This window comes from Hippocampus zosterae, chromosome 1, assembly GCF_025434085.1.
Source record: "Hippocampus zosterae strain Florida chromosome 1, ASM2543408v3, whole genome shotgun sequence".
Lineage (NCBI taxonomy): Eukaryota > Metazoa > Chordata > Actinopteri > Syngnathiformes > Syngnathidae > Hippocampus > Hippocampus zosterae.
Genome location: NC_067451.1, coordinates 29,757,809 through 29,779,819, shown reverse-complemented (window position 1 = coordinate 29,779,819; position 22,011 = coordinate 29,757,809). Strand labels below are relative to the sequence as shown.

General features: G+C 41.8%; 1 protein-coding gene across 1 annotated transcript; it reads left to right on the top strand.

The window, feature by feature from the left end:
• Positions 1-5,919: 5,919 nt before the first annotated feature.
• On the top strand, positions 5,920-21,076 carry mtnr1c (melatonin receptor 1C). The gene is made up of 2 exons (XM_052075718.1): positions 5,920-6,653; positions 19,740-21,076. Exons 1-2 carry the CDS (start codon positions 6,461-6,463, stop codon positions 20,603-20,605), a joined length of 1,059 nt encoding a protein of 352 aa, XP_051931678.1. The 5' UTR covers positions 5,920-6,460; the 3' UTR covers positions 20,606-21,076.
• The last annotated feature ends 935 nt before the right edge of the window (positions 21,077-22,011 follow it).

Here is a 22,011-nt window from a genome sequence, read left to right as displayed (position 1 = left end):
TTAAAGATGAAGCAAGAGTTGGATGAAGAGCTCGAATGGAAGAATACACTTTTGCGTGACTCCATTTCCGAGCATTTCAGCTGTAAGCAGGTAAAATTGGGTGTTTTGTTTTGCTCTTATGCTCGTGTTTAATACTGCTGGAATCATAGTTTTTCTTCTGCTCAACCTGTGCATTCATGTTCTTAATCTTACACCTTAAGAACACGTAGCAACTGTCACTGCACGTGGATGTCAGAAACAAAGCTAAAAACATGCTTTTTACAATCACCTGCTCTGCACTCTTGATTCAACACCTGCCTCTCCGACAACCATGAACATCAACAACCGCTGCCCTTAATTTATATATACAGAATGTAAAGCGTGTGTGTGTGTGTGTGTGTATATATATATTTTAATATATATATATATATATATATATATATATATATATATATATATATATATATATATATATATATATATATATATATATATATATATATATATATATATTTATATATTTATATATAGGGCGGCCCGGTAGTCCAGTGGTTAGCACGTCGGCTTCACGGTGCAGAGGTGCCGGGTTCGATTCCAGCTCCGGCCTCCCTGTGTGGAGTTTGCATGTTCTCCCCGGGCCTGCGTGGGTTTTCCCCTGGTGCTCCGGTTTCCTCACACATTCCAAAAAAATGTAGGCTGATTGAACACTCTAAATTGTCCCTAGGTGTGAGTGTGAGCGCGGATTGTTGTTCGTCTCTGTGTGCCCTGCGATTGGCTGGCAACCAATTCAGGGTGTCCCCCGCCTACTGCCCGGAGACAGCTGGGATAGGCTCCAGCACCCCCGCGACCTTAGTGAGGATCAAGCGGCTCGGAAGATGTATGAATGAATGAATGAATGAATATATATATATATATATATATATATATATATATATATATATATATATATATATATATATATATATATATATATATATATATATATATATATATATATATATATATATATATATATATATATATACACATACATATATATATATACGAGCCGGTGGTCCAGGGGTTTAGCGCGTCTATCTCACAGTGCAGAGGTAACAGGTTCAATTCCAGCTCCGGCCTCCATGTGTGGAGTTTGCATGTTCTCCTGGGCCTGCGTGGGGTTTCTCCGGTTTATCCCACATTCCAAAAACATGCATGACAGGCTGAATGAAGACTCTAAATTGTCCTTTGGTGCGAGTGTGAGCGTAGATGGTCGTTCGTCTCTGTGTGCCCTGCGATTGGCTGGCAACCAGTTCAGTGTGGGGTTAAATACCCAGCATTGGTTCTCTCCTTTTTGGAACCAGCACTGAGTTAACTATTTCACCGGTTATGGGTTCCTTTTGACTCCGAAGATTTCCGAGTGTGCAGTATAACAATAACAATCAGAAATGAGATATTATTCTGAGCATTAAAAATGCTTTGTCAGTTGTGCAAACGTAATTATTTATTGGACTCATTGGCATACAGGCCTTCAATCTACCCTTCGAGGCATGTGCAGAGGTCCAATGTGATTCATGTGAATTCATGCTTAATGCTTTTTTTTGGGATTACGCAGAAACATTATGGTTTTTGGTCTGCCTGTGAATGCATATTTGGCAAATCAAGAAAGCACTTTGAAAATTTCCCCAGTGTGGGACGAATAAAGGATATCTTATCTTATGAAAGTTGCCAGAAAAGTACCATGTCCTCAATCACGCCATTGTGAGGCTTGATTCATGTGTGATGGTTTATGATCCCTGAAAAATCAGAGTGTGCCTCTCAACAGTGGTGCCTTATAAATCGATGGGTGTGGGATTGTGTCTATGCCACTTTCTTTGTCTTCAGGCTTTTCAAAAAATAAAGACGTCGTTATCGGAGCAAGCATGCACTGTAGCCTGTCGCCCCACTCTTGGGATACAACCTGAAAGCCAGTCACTATGTGCCCATGAAGAAATTCAACGATTACTAACAGAGTTCTCTCCGCATTTTGACTCTTACGACCAGTCTTACCTTTTTACATGCACTCTGTTATGCATGCATTCTGGATGACCATGCAGCTGAACAGGACAGCGAAAAACAAAACAAAAAAAGCATCGCGCTGCTGCCTCGATAGACCTTCTAAATCAGGTTTCATCAAGCTTTTTGAAACCGAGAGCTACTGCATGGGTGTCAATGAATGTATCTCGACTTGGAACCAGGCCGCGGACTCCTGTTCAACTGCGATCGACGGGTTGGGCACTCCTGCTCTACACCATGTTGGTGACCCCTGTTCCCATGTCAAGAATGACAATGTAGGCAAAAGGCACTCATGACGACTGCCACAAATGTCAAAGATTCCACAAAGTAGGGAGAAGCGGGACCAACATTGGGGCGAACAGCCATTTGCAGACAAATTGTGAAAAGTGAAATTGAGATTATTATAGTACTGTAGTGAATGTATTAAATGAGTCTTGTTATAAAAATGGATCGGGAAATTGGACGGCATGAGATAAGCCTCTACATTTTGATTTATATGTGAGATCCTTACGTGGTAGGGGCTCCAGTTTTGGTTAGCAACAATGTGTAGGTGGGCTCAGCAGTAAACTCTTTGATATAGATGTGTGGACCACAATCTATGCACATAAACATTTTTGTTCTGATGGAAAAGGAGAAGCATTCATTTGAGGGAGGCATTCAATTGTTCGTTCTGTAATCGGTCTTACTTCTCATTCATCCAGTTGCACATTGCCAGGAAATGAAAATGTAAGAGCTCATTCACACATTGCTGGAGCAAGTGTGTAAGAATAATGGATAAACATCTTGCATGGATGATGGATAGGCTTTATGGCACCTTGGAAGGCTAAATGTGCGTGGCTGGAAGAAATCTTTTGCCTTTGGAAGTGCTTGGAAGCTGCAATCTACAGTATGTGATTGAAAGGCTTTTAACATAACAGCTCAGTGCTATTAGTCCTCCAGAAGCGAAATGAAACAGATATTTTGTGCTGAATAAACACAACATCAATGAATCTAAATGGACTGAACATTGGTATCGTTCTTCTCTTGGTGTTTCTGTTTAAAGACTGAAAGGAAATGAAATGTTTTGGCCACAAATTATTTTGACGTTAACGAGCACTGATGTCATATAGGCCTACCTTCATTACTGTTTTGAGTGGATCAATGAATAAACATACTAATTGCTATTTCTTTGAATTAATGTGGTGGTTATAATGTTTTCAGCTCAGTTTAAGGACACTATCCCTGATTAGGAAGGGACAGAGCCGACTCTTCCTATTCAGGAAACTGAGGTCTTTGGAGGTTCAGGGGTCACTCCTTAAGACTTTCTATAACTCGGTGGTGGCTTCGGCCATCCATTACGGCATTCTCTGCTGGTCAGGCAGCATCTCGGCCCGGGACAGAAAGAGACTGGACCGACTGGTCGGGAGGGCCAGTTCTGTCCTCGGCTGCTCCCTGGACACTCTGGAGGAGGTGGGCAACAGGAGGATGCTCGCTAAACTAAAGGTTATGATGGACAGTCCCTCCTACCCCCTCCAGCCTGCCCTGACATCACTAGGTAGCTCCTTCAGCCAGAGACTGTTACACCGCGCTGCAAGAAGGAGAGATACCACCGCTCTTTCCTACCGACTGTTGCCAGGCTGCTAAATAAACATATGTGAAAACCTGCAGCCATTGTAAATAGCACAGACACCTGTGTTTTCTATGCTATTACTAATTTATTATATTTATTCTACAAATATGTTGCGAATGCTTTATTTTACATTGCACTTCTATTGAACTGTGTACAGTTCTTTTCTGAAACATTTATCTTGTGCAATGAAACGCTTTATTTAATTTAGCTGCTGTAGACTGCAAATTTCCCCAGTGTGGTACAAATAAAGGTTTTATATATCTATATATATATATATATTGCGCGTCGTCCCGCACGCGGTCTGTCCTTCCGTCTGTCCCTTTTCAAAACGTACCTTCTATCTATATATATATTGCGCGTTGTCCCGCACGCGGTCTGTCCTTCTGTCTGTCCCTTTTCAAAACGTACCTTCTATCTATATATATATTGCGCGTCGTCCCGCACGCGGTCTGTCCTTCCGTCTGTCCCTTTTCAAAACGTACCTACTATCTATATATATATTGCGCGTTGTCCCGCACGCGGTCTGTCCTTCTGTCTGTCCCTTTTCAAAACGTACCTTCTATCTATATATATATTGCGCGTCGTCCCGCACGCGGTCTGTCCTTCCGTCTGTCCCTTTTCAAAACGTACCTACTTCACCGCGCCGCCACTGCGCCACTCAGGCAGTGGCTCACTATGATCGCGCGGGCATCTTAGCGAAAAAATGTTGTCTACCCACAAGCATTGCAATGAAATTGTTAGTTATTTAGTAGAGCTAAACATCTCTTTATTTTCGCGATAAGCAATGAAGATGAACAAAAAGTTGAACCAAGCAACAACACTTTTGTTCCCACCCACCTTACCAGCCTTCCGCAGGAACTAGCTGATGAGCCGCCCGGCTCCACCACCTTACCAGCCTTCCGCGGCGAACCAGCTAGTGTATATATATATATATATATATATATATATATATATATATATACACACACACACACACACACACACACACACACACACACGAGCGGCCCGGTGTTCACTGGTTAGTCGTGCAGAAGTACCAGGTTCAATTTCAGCTCATGCGTGTTCTCCCTGGGCCTGCGCGGGTTTTCTCCGGGTACTCCGGTTTCCTCCCACATTCCAAAAACATGCATGGCACTCTGATTGAACACTCAAAATTGTCCTTGTAATGATTTTTCACTGATCAAAATAGTTCTTTGTATTCGTAATATGAGTGTGTTGGGCATGATTTATATATATACAGTATATACTGTATGTACAGTAAATACTGTATACATACATTTTATTTCATGAAGCCATGAATGTGGATTGTATGAGAAGCAATGACTGCTCAGCCATGTTATTTTCTTGCTTTGGTGCGGACATAATGATTTTGGCAGACACTGACTGTTGGAAATGTCAAGTCAAGTCAACAGTATTTATAGAGCACTTTCAAACAGCCATCGCTGCATACAAAGTGCTGTACATGGATGTACTTTACTTGAAAAAAATGTTTTGGGGGAGTTCACACTCAGATTAGTTGACCGTCTTATGTTAAAATATGATATTTAAATGAAAAATAATATTGTCACAGAGTGTCAAATGAGTCATAAAAATGACTCTTGGGTGTGGGAGTGGCCAGTGAGATGGCCAGGGAGAGCGGAGAGGTGACTCTGGCCACCCCTGTTAATCATGTAGCTCCGCCCCTATTAAGAACCATCGAGTACAGTAGTCCATTCTTTTCGAACAGTGGTTATTATTGTGAAATATATGTAACTATTTGTTTCAGGAAAAAGTAATATTTCCTTCACATCTTTCCACCTTTGTCATCTTGTGTCATTTCCAGTTAAAAAGTTCAACATAAAAATCAGTTGAACTCAAAATATGGCCAGGGTATCAGTTGAAAGAGTATCTAAATGGCCTTCCGTGTTAGTTTGTGTCTCTTTAAAGTAAATGTAAAGTAAGCTACATCATATGTACTGTACTTCAATTTGACAACTACAAAGTGAATATTTTTCCACCATTGGTAACGCTAGAATGAATGATACAACTCTATGAATCCCTTTAGTTTGTGCTAATGGTAATAAATGTAGTGTATTTACTTCTAATCCGTGAAACCACTTCGTTTTATGGCAATCCCTCACACCTCCTCCCATTTTGGCAGTTATAAGAATTTCTTGCGGACACACGAAGGCGCCATTTGCTTGTTACATGCGGTGGAGATCAATAATCTCTGAATGTTTTTTTACACCGAATAATGAAATCGCCTCTTGACCTGCGAGATCTCATCGGTTGGGAGGGGGCTGGGGGGGGGGGGGGCATTAGGTGGGGGCTGCGTGGACCTGTCAGGACGCACAGCGCGACACACACGCATACTCTTGTAGTGAACGGCACTCACGAGTCATCTAGCTCAGAGAGCGTGAACACAAGTGCAGTCTTTATCCGGATTGTAGAAAAAGCCAACACGGGACTCAGGCTCCGTGTGCATGAGTGATGAGGCTCGATCGCATCCTTCCGTTACGTACCGGGGGTCTCATATGGCCCCTCTAAGCAACGTTTTTTGGTACCGTGGTGAACTGGGAGGACCTTCGGTGACACACGAGGACCACACGGACCCTTCTGTAGTATTTACCACTTCGACTGCCAACTTATTTCCCTTAATGGCCTCAAATTGTCGCTATTGCTGCTGTTCCAACAGTACACATGTCGGACCGTGCTTTTGGGTCCCGACGAGCAGGAAGTTACAGGCGCGACTCCGGCTACGTTTTATTTTATTTTTATTTTTTTAACTTTGATTGCTTTCAAGTCCCATTGAAACGCGGGAGCAACACTTCCACCATGGTCACCGTGCCCTGAAGGGAGATGGGTTTCGAGGGGAGGGAGCTGAACGGCTCAACTTGTTTGTCCGGGAATGAGAACGGCACCGGACTGAGCCCCTGGTCCGGACTGTCCACTGCGCTGGCCAGCGTGCTGATCTTTACGATCGTGGTCGACATCCTGGGCAACGTTCTCGTCATCCTGTCCGTGTACAGGAATAAAAAGCTTCGGAATGCAGGTGAGGGACTTGAAACAACCCCTAAGTGCTGAGTTCATGCAAGAAAGGAACAAACAAAGACATGAAAAGATTCTATGTACAGTATCTGTTTGAATTCCAGAAAAAAACATCCTATTTTCACTGCATTGTTTTATTTGTACACGTGTAAAGGATGCCACCAGCCAGCTCCGTTGCCGTTACACATGCATTACATAATAATAATACACAATTTGCACACATATAAACATTTTCTGGCCAGAATCTCCTTCGACCCAGTTCCGCCTTTTTTCAGGCCCTGAACTCCAAAATTACCATTTGTAGAACCAAATCCAGAGAATATCAAGTGGGATACATGAGCATAGATTCCCGGATATTATGATAGCTATTTGCAGCAATGGTTTGTGACCAGCTGCAATGACAACGCGACATTGTAGTACAATGTTAGCATGTCTGCCGCAGGGCTTTGAGGTTCTGTGTTTGCATCTCTCATGAGTCTGCATGATCTCATGCTTGCTTGGGTTTTCTCCAGGTGCTCTGGCTTAAGTACGCATGTTGAATTGACCGTTCACATAAACATGATTTTGAATGCTTGTGTATTTGTGCCGTGTGATTGGCTGGCGTCTTGCCTCTCACCAAAAGTCACCAAAGTCAGCTGGGTTAGGCTCCAGCTCACCTGATTGGAAAAGCTCAATGAAAGAATGGATTGAAATATATGAGGAAAATATAAAAGTCTGGTGAGATGAATTATAGTTATCTACAAAGAGGATTCCTTAACGTTATACTATTAAAGTCAAATACACTGGGCACTATAACATAGGCTTCTTATTGGCGGGGATGCTAGTCTAGAGGCCTTTCGATACACATGTGGATGAAAGCAAAATATTACATTGAAGAAGGAGATCAAACATTCGGACTGTTTGAGGTACATATTGTGATACTGCAGTGCTTCTCAAATAGTGGGGCGCGTAACCCCTGTGGGGGCGCGAGGCACCGTCAAGGGGGGGGGGGGGTGTTTGACCTCGCTTATTTATTTATTTATTTTTTTACTGTCCTAGAATTAAGTGCAATTGCACCTCCACTACATTAGAGGGCAGGGGCACTCTCATTGGCAGAGTGTGCGCAGGGAGCATTCGAAGGGAGGAAATATGACAGTAGTCACTGTGACTACGGCGGAGACGAGGAAAGACCGATGAGCTTACTGTGTCTAAAAACGTTGGCAGCGGACAGCATGAAACCAAATAAATTAAGGCGTCACTTAAAGACATCGCACCCCAATCACGCTGATCAGCCACTTGAGTTTTTTTTCGACGAAAACGTGCCCAATATTGCCAACAATCATCCCGCGTTGTGACTGCTACTTCAGTTAACTAAAATACAGGCCCCAGCTACACATTGAGCAGGAGCCGAGAGTTGCTGTGTCCTGCTTCAAACCTCGCTTCGAAAAGCTGTGCGTTGCAAAACGTGCTCATTGTAGCCATTAATCCAGACATCATCTTTGATTTTAAAAAAAGCACAAATTCTTTTATGTTTTTGTTTTGCAAGTTAAAGTTTTTTTTAAATATTGTGCTTCTGAGTTAATGTTGGTGATCAGTGTGAATGCATGATTATTTATTGATTTTATGTCATTTTATTTTTCAGTATTGTATGGTTTGACATGGCCAGTATAAAAATGTTTACAGTTTAATTAAGGATTTATTTTTATTTTTGAATTTCAGATGCACTTCAAATCTTTTCGTTCGTTAGAGTTAATAGAGCTATTATTTGTTTTAAGTTGGTTTGTTTACTTTTTTATTCTCTTATATGTAAATAAGGATACAGTGTTATGCAGAAGTGTACTTACAACAATTTCATGGACAAATGATACTATTTATAGTCGCGCGGGTGTGAGGGGCGCGAGACATGACAGAAAATAATTGAGAAGCAATGTGATACTGTAAACACATCAAATTTGAACATGTTCAAAAAATAACGCTTTGATTTTCAATATTTACCCACAAAATCTTTTATCCTGATTGGATACCTGCAGTTTCGCAGTTAGTTCACGAGTTGATATCAGATGTTAAAACTGTCAACTTGTGATGTTACAGTTTCTCACCTATACAGCTCGGTTGCACCTAAATCCTCTATTGAAATGCTCATAATATGACTTAGAAGTCACAGACAATCCTGTGCTTGACAGCCTGTTATCTTAAGTGAGTCCCTCTAGGTGTGATGGAGTTTCCGCAGCCTTGCCTGTCTTCTGTCAGATCTCTCCATAAATAATAACACTTCCCTTCCCTCCAGTTGGCTTTATCCTTGGTCCATCATCCCTGATAAATCACATCCTTCCTTGTATGAGGTCCTGTAGTACCAAGGTGATTCACTTCACACAACATTGTATCATTTTGTCATACACTTGAGGGGTCCCAGGAGCAGCGTGAAGGTGAGCAAGATGTTCATTAAAGCCACTTTAAAGCTATTTTTCATACTTCTGAGAAAATGCAGTCATCCAAATGACTCACTGTCAAGTTCAGAGTCGTAACTTCAGAGTAGTGACAGGAAGTATTCACCCTGACCTAGATGGTCAAAGTAGAATGACGATGTGGAGGGGAAAAAAAGTTTCCATCGACAGATATTATAAAAACAACGCATCCTACTCATACCTGTCAACCTCGGCTAATAGCTGCCCTTATAAATGATTCCGATTCCTCTGACAAAGCAACAAAAACCCGTACAACGGCTTACCGCGCATGCACGGTACGCACATCATGCTTTATCAATCCGACCGTACGCAGCGATGAAAATATACGATTGAGGATTACTTTTGCTGGTTTGCCGTGACAATAGTAGTGATCGACGAAAGCGTTGTCGTTGGCTACCAGCAGGTGAGACGATCTGGATTTGAGCCAAAACGGTCTTTGTGAGATCAGTTCACAATTGTTTTTTGTTTTTGCCCCGTATAAAAGTTGTAATACGCCACACATGATTTGAAATGATAAATAAACGTATAAAATACTGGGAAAACGTACAAGTTGACAGGTATGCCTACTTTACACAGAGTGGTCCAGGTCAGTTGAGGTCTTTTTTGTATTATTCTACCTTCATGGTGTCAGGTAACCCAGATTTGTTGTACTTTTGTTATGGTTGTATTGGCTGATTGCAATTGCTGCATTTGCTTCATAAATAGTAAACGTAACTAAAAGGAGGCCAAGTATAATCCTCAGTACAATACTTGGCACTGATTGGGTGATGCAGTTATTTGAAAATGTCGTCACTGGCAAGCTCCTTGTTTTGACCAGCTAAGTCCTGTTATCTCGATGATTGGCAGAGGAAAAGTTTGCTGGTATTCCACTTCATTCTCAGTGGCAAAATGCGAGGGCTAATTTTCTTTCAACCACTCAAAGATGCCTGGTGATCGGCTTGCCAGTCCAGGGTGAAGTCTGTTTTCACCTAAAGTCAGATGGGATATGTTGGAGCTCACAGCAAAGCTTGAAAAGGGGAAAAAGAGTTTGGAAATCAATCAATAGATCAAAGAAAGAACAGCATTGTTTTGACTGTGTGACAGATATTATGTTTTGAATGCAAAGAAACCAATGTGAATTGATGATGCATACGTCTCTTGATTTTTTGGCACATATCTTGACCTCCCCAAAAAGTTGTCGCAAATAAATAATTTAATTACATTTTATTAAGTTATTATGACATTGGAAAGTCTGTTTTTTTTCTTCTTTAAATTAAACCTCATTTGTAAAAAAATGCATCTGTGGAATGAGTACCACAATTTATAATTATGTAGCATTGTGCTGCACCTGTGTAAGATTTGCTAAACCTCCGCCATTTTTTTTTAAATGTGCCATTGCAACTGACTTTTGTCTATTGTTTTCTGAATAATTACGTTCAATTGACTCCTCTGAGGAAAAAAAAATCATGTGCGTGTGGTCACATATTCCACAGACACAATACTGTGAGCCCTGTCACGCACCACGGTGGGATGGCATTCAACTCCTCAACCAGGAGTTGTTCCAAGTCAGCTAATGTGTTTAGCTTGTGCCTCCAACACAAAAAGCATGCCTGAGTATTGGCTCACAGTTGAAAGACTGCACCATTCTTTCTGCTCAAAATTTCCTGAACCAAAACCATGACTCCACGGGGGCTAATGTTAACCTCTTGAAGGGTGGGGTTAGGCCCCTCACTGTGGAGCGATGAGATTACCAAAGGTTGCAATCTCCATTTTGCGCTGGATTGATATGATATTGCCTTCAGTGATGGAAAGCCTAATTTTTATAACGCGTTTCTTGACATCAGCAGAGAACATTTGATATTGGTACCAAGTGTACATACGTGATACCAATCCAAAACCACCCCTGAAACCTTGAATGGGCCCGAGTCAATCGCAGGGAACATAAACAAATATTTTATAACATTTAATCTGTTGAACAATTTAGAGCGTTGCGACCCGGTAGTCCAGTGGTTAGCACGTCGACTTCCGAGTGCGGAGTTCAATTCCAGCTCCGGCCTCCCTGTGTGGAGTTTGCATGTTCTCCCCGGGCCTGCATGGGTTTTCTCCAGGTACTCCGGTTTCCTCCCACATTATAAAAACATGCATAGCAGGCTGATTGAACACTCTAAATTGTCCCTAGGTGTGAGTGTGGGCGTGGATGCTTGTTCGTCCCTGTGTGCCCTGCGATTGGCTGGCAACCGATTCAGGGTGTCCCCCCGCCTACTGCCCGAAGACAGCTGGGATAGGCTCCAGCACCCCCTGCGACCCTAGTGGGGATAAAGCGGTTCGGAAAAAGGAATGAATGAATGAATGAATTTAGAGCCTTCAGCCTAACTAAGCTACAGCACTTGGAGAAAATTTCTACAAAGCAGAGGGAGAACAAGCAATGTCCACACATGGTTGTTGTTATAAATGTATGTTCTTGGATATATTTGTTATTATGCTGCTTTTAACGTCAAAGGTTCAATACTTAAAAGACAAGGTCGTTTGTACCGTGCCCTCACAGTGAAGGTGGAGGCTTGTGAGAAAGCCAATGACCAAGAGTCGGTGTTCGCACAGAGATGCTAATGAGGACATGAAAACCAGGCGTCAGTGTGTTGGGTCAGATAATGCTTGGAATAATGAGAGATTCCATGTTCAAATACATTACATAACAAGAAATGGTCCTGTATTCATGTGCCAAAAGCTAGTTGGCAAGAGGCATCGTAACAAGGGGGGGGGGGGGGACATTTTGATTATCGATTTTGCAAAAGCACACAGTTGGCTGGTCTCAGACAAGAGCGTCGCGGGTAAAAAGCCCTGTTGAGAAGTCTTGCTTTCATGCGGGTGGGTATGGTATCCGTTGGCCATGGCCACTGGACACCAAAACAAGCAGGAGTGACTGATGAGAGCAGTCATATGGTAGTTTACAGTCTTCTCATCTCATTGCCATGTGTGAGTCTCCAAAAATAAACAGGTAGATCGAGAATGGAGCAATAGATGGATCATGACATTCATCCGCAAAGGGAATTCAGTCCTGGGGTCTCTCTGCGGCTTTCCACTTTTCTTTCCCTTAAGTAAATGCCATTTGTAGCCCTGTCAGTGTCTCAACAATCTCGGGACTGTTGTTGAACTTATTTATAGCGTTGGCTTTTTCATATGAATGTTTAATTGTACAGATTTTCTTAAAGGCAAGCAAAGTCCTGGAACAAAGCTGTTGATGTTTCGTTCATCTCCTCTTAAAACACGTGTCAAACTCAAGGCCCGGGGTTGCCAAATCGGACCTGCCACATCATTTTATGTGGCCCGCAAAAGCAAATCAAAGAAGTCATAATGCTTGCAAAAATCGCGACCAAAATTCTCAAATTCTCATTTGTAATAAGTAAGAGTGATACTGTAAGCATTTTCTTGTTACCAAACCCAATACAGTCACTTAAACAAGCAGTGAATAAACATTTATTTTTGACTTCTTTATATGGTTTCAGTCAAAACGGCCTTCCAAGGAAAATGGTAACTAAAATGTGTCCCACGACAAAAATTTGTTCGACACCCCTGTCTTAAGAGGTGGATGTTTTTTTTGTTTGTTTGTTTGTTTTTATTTTGTTTCGCTTTGGGGTTGTTTTTGTTTGTATGTTTGTTTTTGGAGTTGGATTGGTGGGAGCGTTGGTGTCTTGTTCAAAGGCACCTTGGTCATGCGCACCTCTAAGAGCAAGTGATGCATATTTTCATCCACATTCGCTGCAGTAGGAGGAGCTATTTTTCTTTCTATCTATGATGTATTTTAGTTCATAAGTTTTATTATGAATCACAGTGTTGGGGTTTCCCCGAAGGGAAGATAGTTTCACCTTATTTTTTTCTCACTATTTGGGTCTGTTTGTGGAATAAATCTATTCCACCAATCTTTCTCCTTAGATCCTTGCCCATCTTTTTTTTCCACTCCCTCCTTCATTTCAGGTCAATGTTAATCTGCAAAGCAATTTTTGCCCTGTGATGCTTGACTGCTAAAGGCATCTCTTTCTCATACACTCACTTGCTTTAAAGATGAATGCTGCGCTCATTCTGCTCACTTTCATTGCCTGATGTTGTACACCTTCAACCATCCGTTTTCTATACTGCTTATCCTTGATAAGATTGTAGGGAGCTGGCCCTTTGACTTAAATGTCAGTGCTATTGATGACACTCTGGTCTCTTGAAACTTTTGGGACGCACTGCCGACCTGAGTCAAAGTCAAACACAATGTAATCTTCTTTTCAAATAGCACGGATCCATCACTTGACAGTCTTTAATGTTTGTTGTGCAAGCTAGACCCATCCCCATTTATCAAAACAGTTCAGCCCGCAGGCCAAGAGTTTGACACATATCATTTTTCATGCACATATAAACACACTTGAAACTACAAACCCGTCTGTATTCGCCATCCAAACAGCAATGACTGGTAGCACGTTGATTACAACTCCTAAAAGCCCACAATGATTTGGTACGCTTTGTGACATGTATCTAAAAAGTGAGGCCAGACAATCTTTTTCAACTAGCTCATCTACTGAGTAATCTGCATCTAAATAGGTTTCCTATCATGCATTTGTATTAGAACTGAACATTCAACAAAATAAAGGAACATATACGGTATACAGTCTATTAAAAACAAAGCCTGACGGCTGATCAAAATTAAAGTTCCCAAATTGCAGCCTTTCCCATTTCAAAATGTCATATGACTGCAATAAGAGATTGGTTTTTATTGGATGAATTGTCCAGCCCTCATTTGTAATATCAGGTGTTCTGAAGTGCCTAAATATAAGATGATTACTCCAAAGTGACTGTTGATAACGCGCACATGACACTGTGGCACTGCCAGCAGTGTTAACATTACAATGTCCCAGTGGGGTTAAACAGACTAAAAATACCCTCACAAAAAAGTGCTCAGAGAGGAGCAGAGCGAACAGATGGTGGAAAGAATGACTTGTGTTTGAACCCCCACGTCAGACCCTGCACTTCATGTAACTTTGGGGAGGTTGTGTTTTTATTTTTTAAGTCATATATTGCAGCTCATGCTGTTGTCATGAGCAAAACCTGAAAACTGGGGTGTCCCTGAGGGTTTGTGGAATCGGAGAGGGGGGGATCGAGTCATTGGCCTGACTGAGTCAAACCAAGCCAGATATCTTAAATTGAGAAGATGGCTCCCGGGGTAATGGCACTTCAGACGCCACGTTACATGGAATATAATTTCCACATACAGTAGCTAAATAAAAGATGACATTGTATTTATTTCTGATGAGATGAGCATGGAGGAAGCATCATAACAATCACACGATGTCATTCCACATACTAGAAGTGGTAGGGTGGAGAACATTTACTGTGCGTGAAACCGAGTTAACGCAGGACTGTCATTACTTTCCCATTGCAGTAGGAGTTGGATCCATGCCTACATTCCGTCACACATTTTCTGCAAAACGGAATGTCTCATTATGGAAATGTTTTTCAAGTGAACTGTTCAAGTTCAACCACATTTTTGCTGTAGACTTTAGAGGTATAGTTTAATACAGGGATGCCCATTACGTTGATCGCGATCGACCAGTAGATCAAGGACTGGTCCCAAGTCGATCCGAGGGGTGTCGAGGGAAAAAACCCAAACATTTGTGTCCCTGTGCATGTAAGTAATATTTTTTTGCTGTTAATGCACACTGCACCCTAATCATTCAATCAGTCTCACTTTCACAAAAAATATTTTAAAAATAAAATAAAACAGTCATCTTTAACCTACAGTGACATGAGACTGCGTCACCGAAAGTTGTTAGCGCTCAGCAGTCTGCAGTTGCAGCTTGTGATCAGAGTTGTTGCGCTAGATCTTTTATCACTATCATTATTCTCATTCAGAGTTTGTTTTGTACAATTCACCGAGGGGACGGGCAAAGAATGGGAATCTAGGAGGGCCCAGAGAAGCACTTTAAAACGGTACGTGTGAGCTACGATAGTTAACAGGCTATCGCTCATCTGGGCATGCGTGTGTACGTGTGTGCGTGCGTGCGTATGCATGATAACGGGTCGATCGCGGCAGGTTGGTTGATCGAAAAGTAGATCTTCGGTCAAAAAAGACACTCCTAGTTTAACATAACCTTGTTACAGTACACAGGGTTTAACGTTGGGTTCCATTATTGTACGGTTGCAACATAACCTCGCGACTCGATTACTGTAATTCCCTTCTGTTTGGTCTCCCTCAAAAAACCCTCCATAAGCTTCAGCTGGTCCAAAATTCAGCCGCCCGCATTATCACACTCACGCCATACATAAACCATATTACACCTGTCCTTCAACATCTCCACTGGCTCCCCATTCTACACCGCATTCAATATAAAATCCTGCTCCTCACATTCAAATCCATTCATGACCTAGCCCCTCCATACCTATCTGACCTCATCCATATTCCTACGCCTGTCCGCTCTCTTCGTTCCTCCTCCTCTGTCCTCCTCTCTGTCCCCCCTGCTCGCCTCGTCACCATGGGAAATAGAGCCTTCAGTCGCTCTGCTCCCCAGCTATGGAACTCACTCCCCGCTGACCTTCGTAATACAGCCTCATTAACACATTTCAAATCCCGCCTCAAAACACATCTGTTTCGACAAGCCTATTCACTCAGACCATAAAGCCATTATTTTTATTTATTTATTTTTGTTGTATTTTTTCTTATCTTATTTGATGTAGTTTTTAACATTGTACTCGTGATTTTAACTGCTTGTTGTAAGGTGTCCTTGAGTTTCTAGAAAGGCGCCCACAAATAAAATGTATTATTATTATTATTATAATCCAAACATTAACCTATCCTAGCCCAGTAGTAAAGTCATAATACATATTAGTATAAGTGTAACACTTCACACGCATAGCGTAATGGTACATTTATTTCCCTAAAAGAATCATGGGTCCAGTTCCCACTCAGTGACATTGTGAATGTGAGATTGAATAATTGTCTGACTCTATGGGCTCTATTTTCAGAGATGGCATATGTGGACTTGGGCTAATCTTGATTTTCATACAGGTGCAAGTCTTCTTTATTGTGCTTGGAAATTTTGTCAGACCGTGCTGTGCCATGCTTGGAGTTCTGGCGGACCAAGGACATGCACCCAGCAGGGTTTTCATAGTTTTGAAGGCTGTCACCAAGTGCCCACTTGACAGAGATGATCTGTGATCATCCACCCATGGAGGTCTGCTTGCAGTTTCTTACAAATTAATTTCGATCTCCTCCATGGATTCCAGCCATGTAGACCTTGCACGTCTTTGAAGGGAATGAGAAGATCCACTTCCAGTGGTTGAGAAGCAGGATGACCGTGTTCACGGCCACAAAAGCGCAAATGCCCATTTCTGTGTGTGTTTTTGTGAATTTAACAAAAGAAAGTAAACTCTACCTATGCGTACAGTTAGAACCGCGCTTTGCACGAGACTTGCATTGGGCACAAAGACAGCACGGATAGGCTCCAGCCATATCCCTGAATAGGAGAAACAGTACAGAAAATGGATAGATGGACAACAATGTCACGTTTTGCATGATGGAGGACCCCAAAACAAGCAGGAAGGGAGGCAGCAAGGTGGACTGACCAAGATGTACAAAAATCTATGACATAAACAGAACATGACAGGAGCACACAAACTCTCACACTACACTAAATACAAGCAAAGTGACGAGAAAACGAGAAACACCTGGAAAACACACAAAGGGTTGAGCGAGCTGATTGGTAAACACAAACACAAGGGACACGGATGACGAGAACAGGTGGTGACAAAAAGGGCACACGAGGGAACAAAACCAAATGTAACCTGAACAAAAACATACAAAATCAAAAAGAGGAAAAAAATAACAGTCAAGATAAAAGTATCACTTTTTTTTTCCACATGACGTTTACTTACAATGCTGCACAAACTGGATCATAAACATCTATGTCGGAACTTGAAAACAGAAGACCCCTTTATCCCCCAGACACACACCCCACTCTCCCATCTCCCAATCAGTTTTGCTTCTATTGGGCTATTGGCTGTAGTATGTGGAAATACAGCAGTTTTGATCAGGCCCCAAATGATAACATGGAATTTGCCACAAAAGTAAACTAAAGGTCATTTTCGATATATTGTTAGTGGTTCACATAAGTGACTTTTGTGCAGCTCGTGCGTGATACATTCCAACTGAATGTGGTCTGGATGGAGACAACAGTAAGGTGTTGCTGTCATTCAGTCATTGAAAAGGAACACTTGAATGCGCTTAGGTGTGTGGTGAGACCGAGGGACGAATATAAAACCGGAAAAAATTGGAGAATCGTGCAGCCATGCAAGCTGCCTCGTATTAAGTTTATCCTTCCATCTTTGTTTTTGTTGTGTCTACATTTCAGCGAGTTTTTATGTGCCATAAATATGGCAACATATGTAATCCATTAAGCATGCAAGCTTGTTGGCTGGAAGGGAGGGAATGAGTCACCTTATATTTCTGAAAGAGCTGCAAGTACAGCAGAAGACGCATTTGTGTATGTATGTATGTATGTATGTATGTATGTATGTATGTATGTATGTATGTATGTATGTATGTATGTATGTATGTATGTATGTATGTATGTATGTATGTATGTATGTATGTATGTATGTATGTATGTATGTATATACCTGTATATATATGACTTGTTTTGGTTTTATTCCAAAAAAAAAGGTCAGAGAGTATAAGGTGCTATTATTTTTGGGACCTATCGTGAAGCTGGATTTCAAAGTGAGCGCTGACTCTAGTAGTAAAATAGTAATGGTAAAAGCAAAAAGTATCAAAAGAGGCAAATGTTTTCATGACATTTTTATTAGTGACAAATGAGGACTAGTATTATCAGAGGAGGCCAATCCAGGTCCAGAAAGTAACGAGCTACCGTTGTTTTGGCTTTAGCCACAGGTGCTTTCAAACCGCTTGTTCAATTCTCGCTTATTTTACCCCCTAACCAACACTTAAATTTTCAACAGTACGGTCATAATAATCCCTACTAGCAAGGTCTCCAACTATTCCCTTACAAAAAAGTAGAAAATACGAAGTATGCTTTATCAGTATATTCGAGTATATAAAATGTACTTTTTCATACTAAATTGGAATCAATTTTAAAAAGTCTTAAAAGTATACGATCAGTATCTATCTGTATACTTTTCAGTATAAGACAAGTATATTACAAGTATGTATCCAAACAACCCGGTTTTCCAATCCAATTTGTCTAACTTAATGATGTTTCATTAATATTTAGAATTGGGGTTGTTCAATTTACCGAACAATTGATTGAGGTTATTTGCAAAGCAGGTGGACATCAAATACATTGACCAAAACAAACACAGGAAGATTATTTTGTGTGTGTGTGTGTGTGTGTGGGGGGGGGGGGGTGAGGGGGGGGGGGGTGACTCCTTATCATGCTATTTTTTGAAAGTACTGTAGATTGAATTGGCAGTCCAGTGTAAGAACTCCCTTATATATAGATATGTAATCGGAATAATTTTTACTTTATCTTTCTGGCTGAGATGATCCAGTGTCACACAGACTCCAGCTTTGACCTGAGGAGGACAGGATAATAAGACGCACGACAACACTAAAATCACAATCCATGTTTGTGCGGTGAATAAAGCTCGCCGTGCATGGCAGATGACGCACAGAGAACACGTTTACTCCACACAGGAAGCTCAAAGTCAAGATTCGAACCCAAACTGCAGAACTGTGAGGCAGAAGTGCGTTCCACACTTTGCCGCATGTAGGCAGTTCACATTATGTGAAGTGAATACTTGTACTCTTTCCTTTTTAAATTCTTGACACAATATTTTCTTCTCAAATTGATTCAAGTCCTATCAAAGCAGAGAAGGAAACACTTTCATCAGGACGAGCAATTTGAGATCCGACTCAAAATCCTGACTCGGTCTTCAAACTGCTGTTTTGCCCCTCAATTCATTTTATATGAATATGAAGACAATGTCTTCTCTCTATGTGGATTTTATGACTTGAAAATGCCCAATTAGTTTCTCTTTACAACATGTGATCTTCACAAGGTGGCAACTTCTTTTTGTGGAAATGTTTTGAGGGACTAGAAATCCCATTCTTCAGACAATGCTTTATTAAAACAATGCATCAAGCCATGTGTATGTGACGATGTTATTGAATGTCCTTGAACGTACACAGTATTTTATGTTAGGTGAATCCAAGACAGGTTTTTACTCTGGAATCAAGAAATCTTGCGTTGGACCATCAAGGCTTGGTTATAAACAAGACTGGGAGAGCCGCCCCCCACCTTGACTGCCCGAGACATTTTGAGGGCGATTAGGATTTGAGCATTTAAGACAGGCTTTTTAGTAAGAAGTGAAGACACAAACTGTATTGAAGAAGCAGAACGGCCAACGACTTGTTGGCCGTTCTTAGTCTTAGCTGTTGCTCTTACAGGAACGTTAAAGTCAAAGTAGCATTTGTTCACAGGCTTTAGGGTCAGTGGATGGCTGTTATCAGTTCAGGCTATGATCTTTTTGACCCAATTCCTTGGCAAAAGAAGTTTCAGAGGGCATAATAGACTCACTTGAATGAGGGGAAGTCACAGTTGGGCGTCCAGACTCACAGTTGGACGGAATCGGTCGCTGTCTGCTATGGGGTATTTATCTTCTGTTTTTTTCTTCAGGCAACATCTTTGTGGTGAGTCTGTCTGTTGCGGATCTGGTGGTGGCACTGTACCCCTACCCTCTAGTCCTGACAGCCATCTTCCATGATGACTGGACCATGGGGGACCTGCACTGTCAGGCAAGTGGCTTCATCATGGGCATCAGCGTCATCGGCTCCATCTTCAACATCACGGCTATTGCCATCAACCGCTACTGCTACATCTGTCACAGCCTGCAATACGACCGCGTGTTCAGCCTGAGGAACACCTGCTGCTACCTGGGGCTGACCTGGGCTTTCACCGCCATCGCCACGGTGCCCAATTTCTTTGTGGGCTCGCTGCAGTACGATCCCCGCATCTACTCCTGCACTTTCGCTCAGACTGTTAGCTCATACTACACCGTCTCAGTGGTGGTCATCCACTTCCTGATCCCACTACTGGTGGTGTCCTACTGCTACTTGAGGATATGGATCCGAGTGATCCAAGTGAAGCACCGGGTGAAACCGGAGCAAAGGGCCAAACTAAAACCAAGCGACGTGAGGAACTTTCTGACTATGTTTATGGTGTTTGTGCTGTTTGCAGTTTGCTGGGCGCCGTTGAACTTCATAGGCTTGGCGGTGGCAATAAACCCGGCGAAAGTCGCACCCAGCATTCCCCAGTGGCTCTTTGTCACCAGCTACTTCATGGCGTACTTCAACAGCTGCCTCAACGCCATCATATACGGACTACTCAACCAAAACTTTCGAAAAGAATACAAGACAATTATCCTTGCTGTGTGTGTCCCACGTTTGCTCCTGGTGGAAACCTCCCGATGTGCCACAGAGGGCCTCAAGAGCAAACCCTCAGTTGCTGCAACAGACAATAATATAGCGGAGATAAATGTATAAAAGAAATGTCATCCTGAGGAAAATCCGGAATGTTGTGTTCCACCAGTGCCTTTTGACACGGCATGTATCATTTCTAAGTAGTGCCTCCATCCATTTTCTATGGCACTTGTCCTGTTCACAGTCACAACACGGCGAACCAAAGAGGGATTCATCCCTGGACTGTTGGTCAGTTACGGATACGGTGTTTGTCGGAATGAATCCATTCCCTTACAGCATGTGCACCATTACATAAGCAGTGATGCATTTATATCACAATTTGCAGAGTTCAACTTCTTTTGCCAGCCTTCACCGCACCCAAAAAATTATAAGCTGTGCTGGCAGATTGCCCAAAGTCTGGAAAACAATGTCAGTTTTTGTTTTTTGTTTTAAGCCCATCCCTGCATTTCCATATCACGTGTGCTACTGCATCTCTTGGTCAGATCCATTGTGAACATGTCAGCAAATAAAAAAGAAAATAAACAAAAAAGAAAAGAGTGTGTGTTTTGGTCTTGAGATGCAGCATTAGTATTAATGAGGGGTGCTTCTCTTAAGTGCAATCCTTTATCCTTCCAATGTGGGATTCATTCACCACTTCGCTCAAATGCCAAGGATTACACACTTACTTGGAATGTAGTGGGCAAGAATATTAAAAGTGGGATGTGGAATGGCTGAATGTAATACTGCTGTAAAATCTATGCATATACTGGAGTTGTCAAAAACACCCTTTTTTCCCCACAGAGAATATGGACTTCATTAATAATAACACAGTTGGATTGTGTTGGGTCCAATCCACTAAAAAGTGTAATTCTATGTTTGAATTCGATATTTTGTATGGCATTTATGTTATCGTTCCAAATGAAATTGCTCGGGGTTTTACTTCAGACTCACCAAAAGTAAGAACAGATGCTCGACAAAGAATGCATAAAAATAAATACAAATTTACTAAACGTAATTATTAACAACCAGAAACAGAACACATGACTGACAAGGTGTCATTTCTCATGTACTTGCGAGCCCACTCACTAGTTACAAGTCCATGACCTTGTGCTGACCATTTACCTTGGACTTCAAGAGCTTTGCTTAAAAAACTTGCTTAAAGGAACATCCCTATCCGGACGGTAAACCAACAACAAAACAGTGTCCATCCATCATTTGGCAACAAATGGCCAGAAGGCTAGCAAACAGCAGAGTTGAAGAAGAAACAAAAGTTAATTAGAGGGAATATGCGAGGTGCCTTTCAGATGTTGAGACTTCAGGCAGCTGACAGCGACACAAAAGTAGCAACATTGCTGCTGGGCAGGTATGTTTATCACCTCTTCCATTTTTATTTACTGTACATCCCAAAAAATACAACTTTCGTCACAAAAAGAAATGTTCAAACCCTAAGAAAAGCTGGAGCTGCTTTCTGGTGGTGGCTGTAGGTCCCT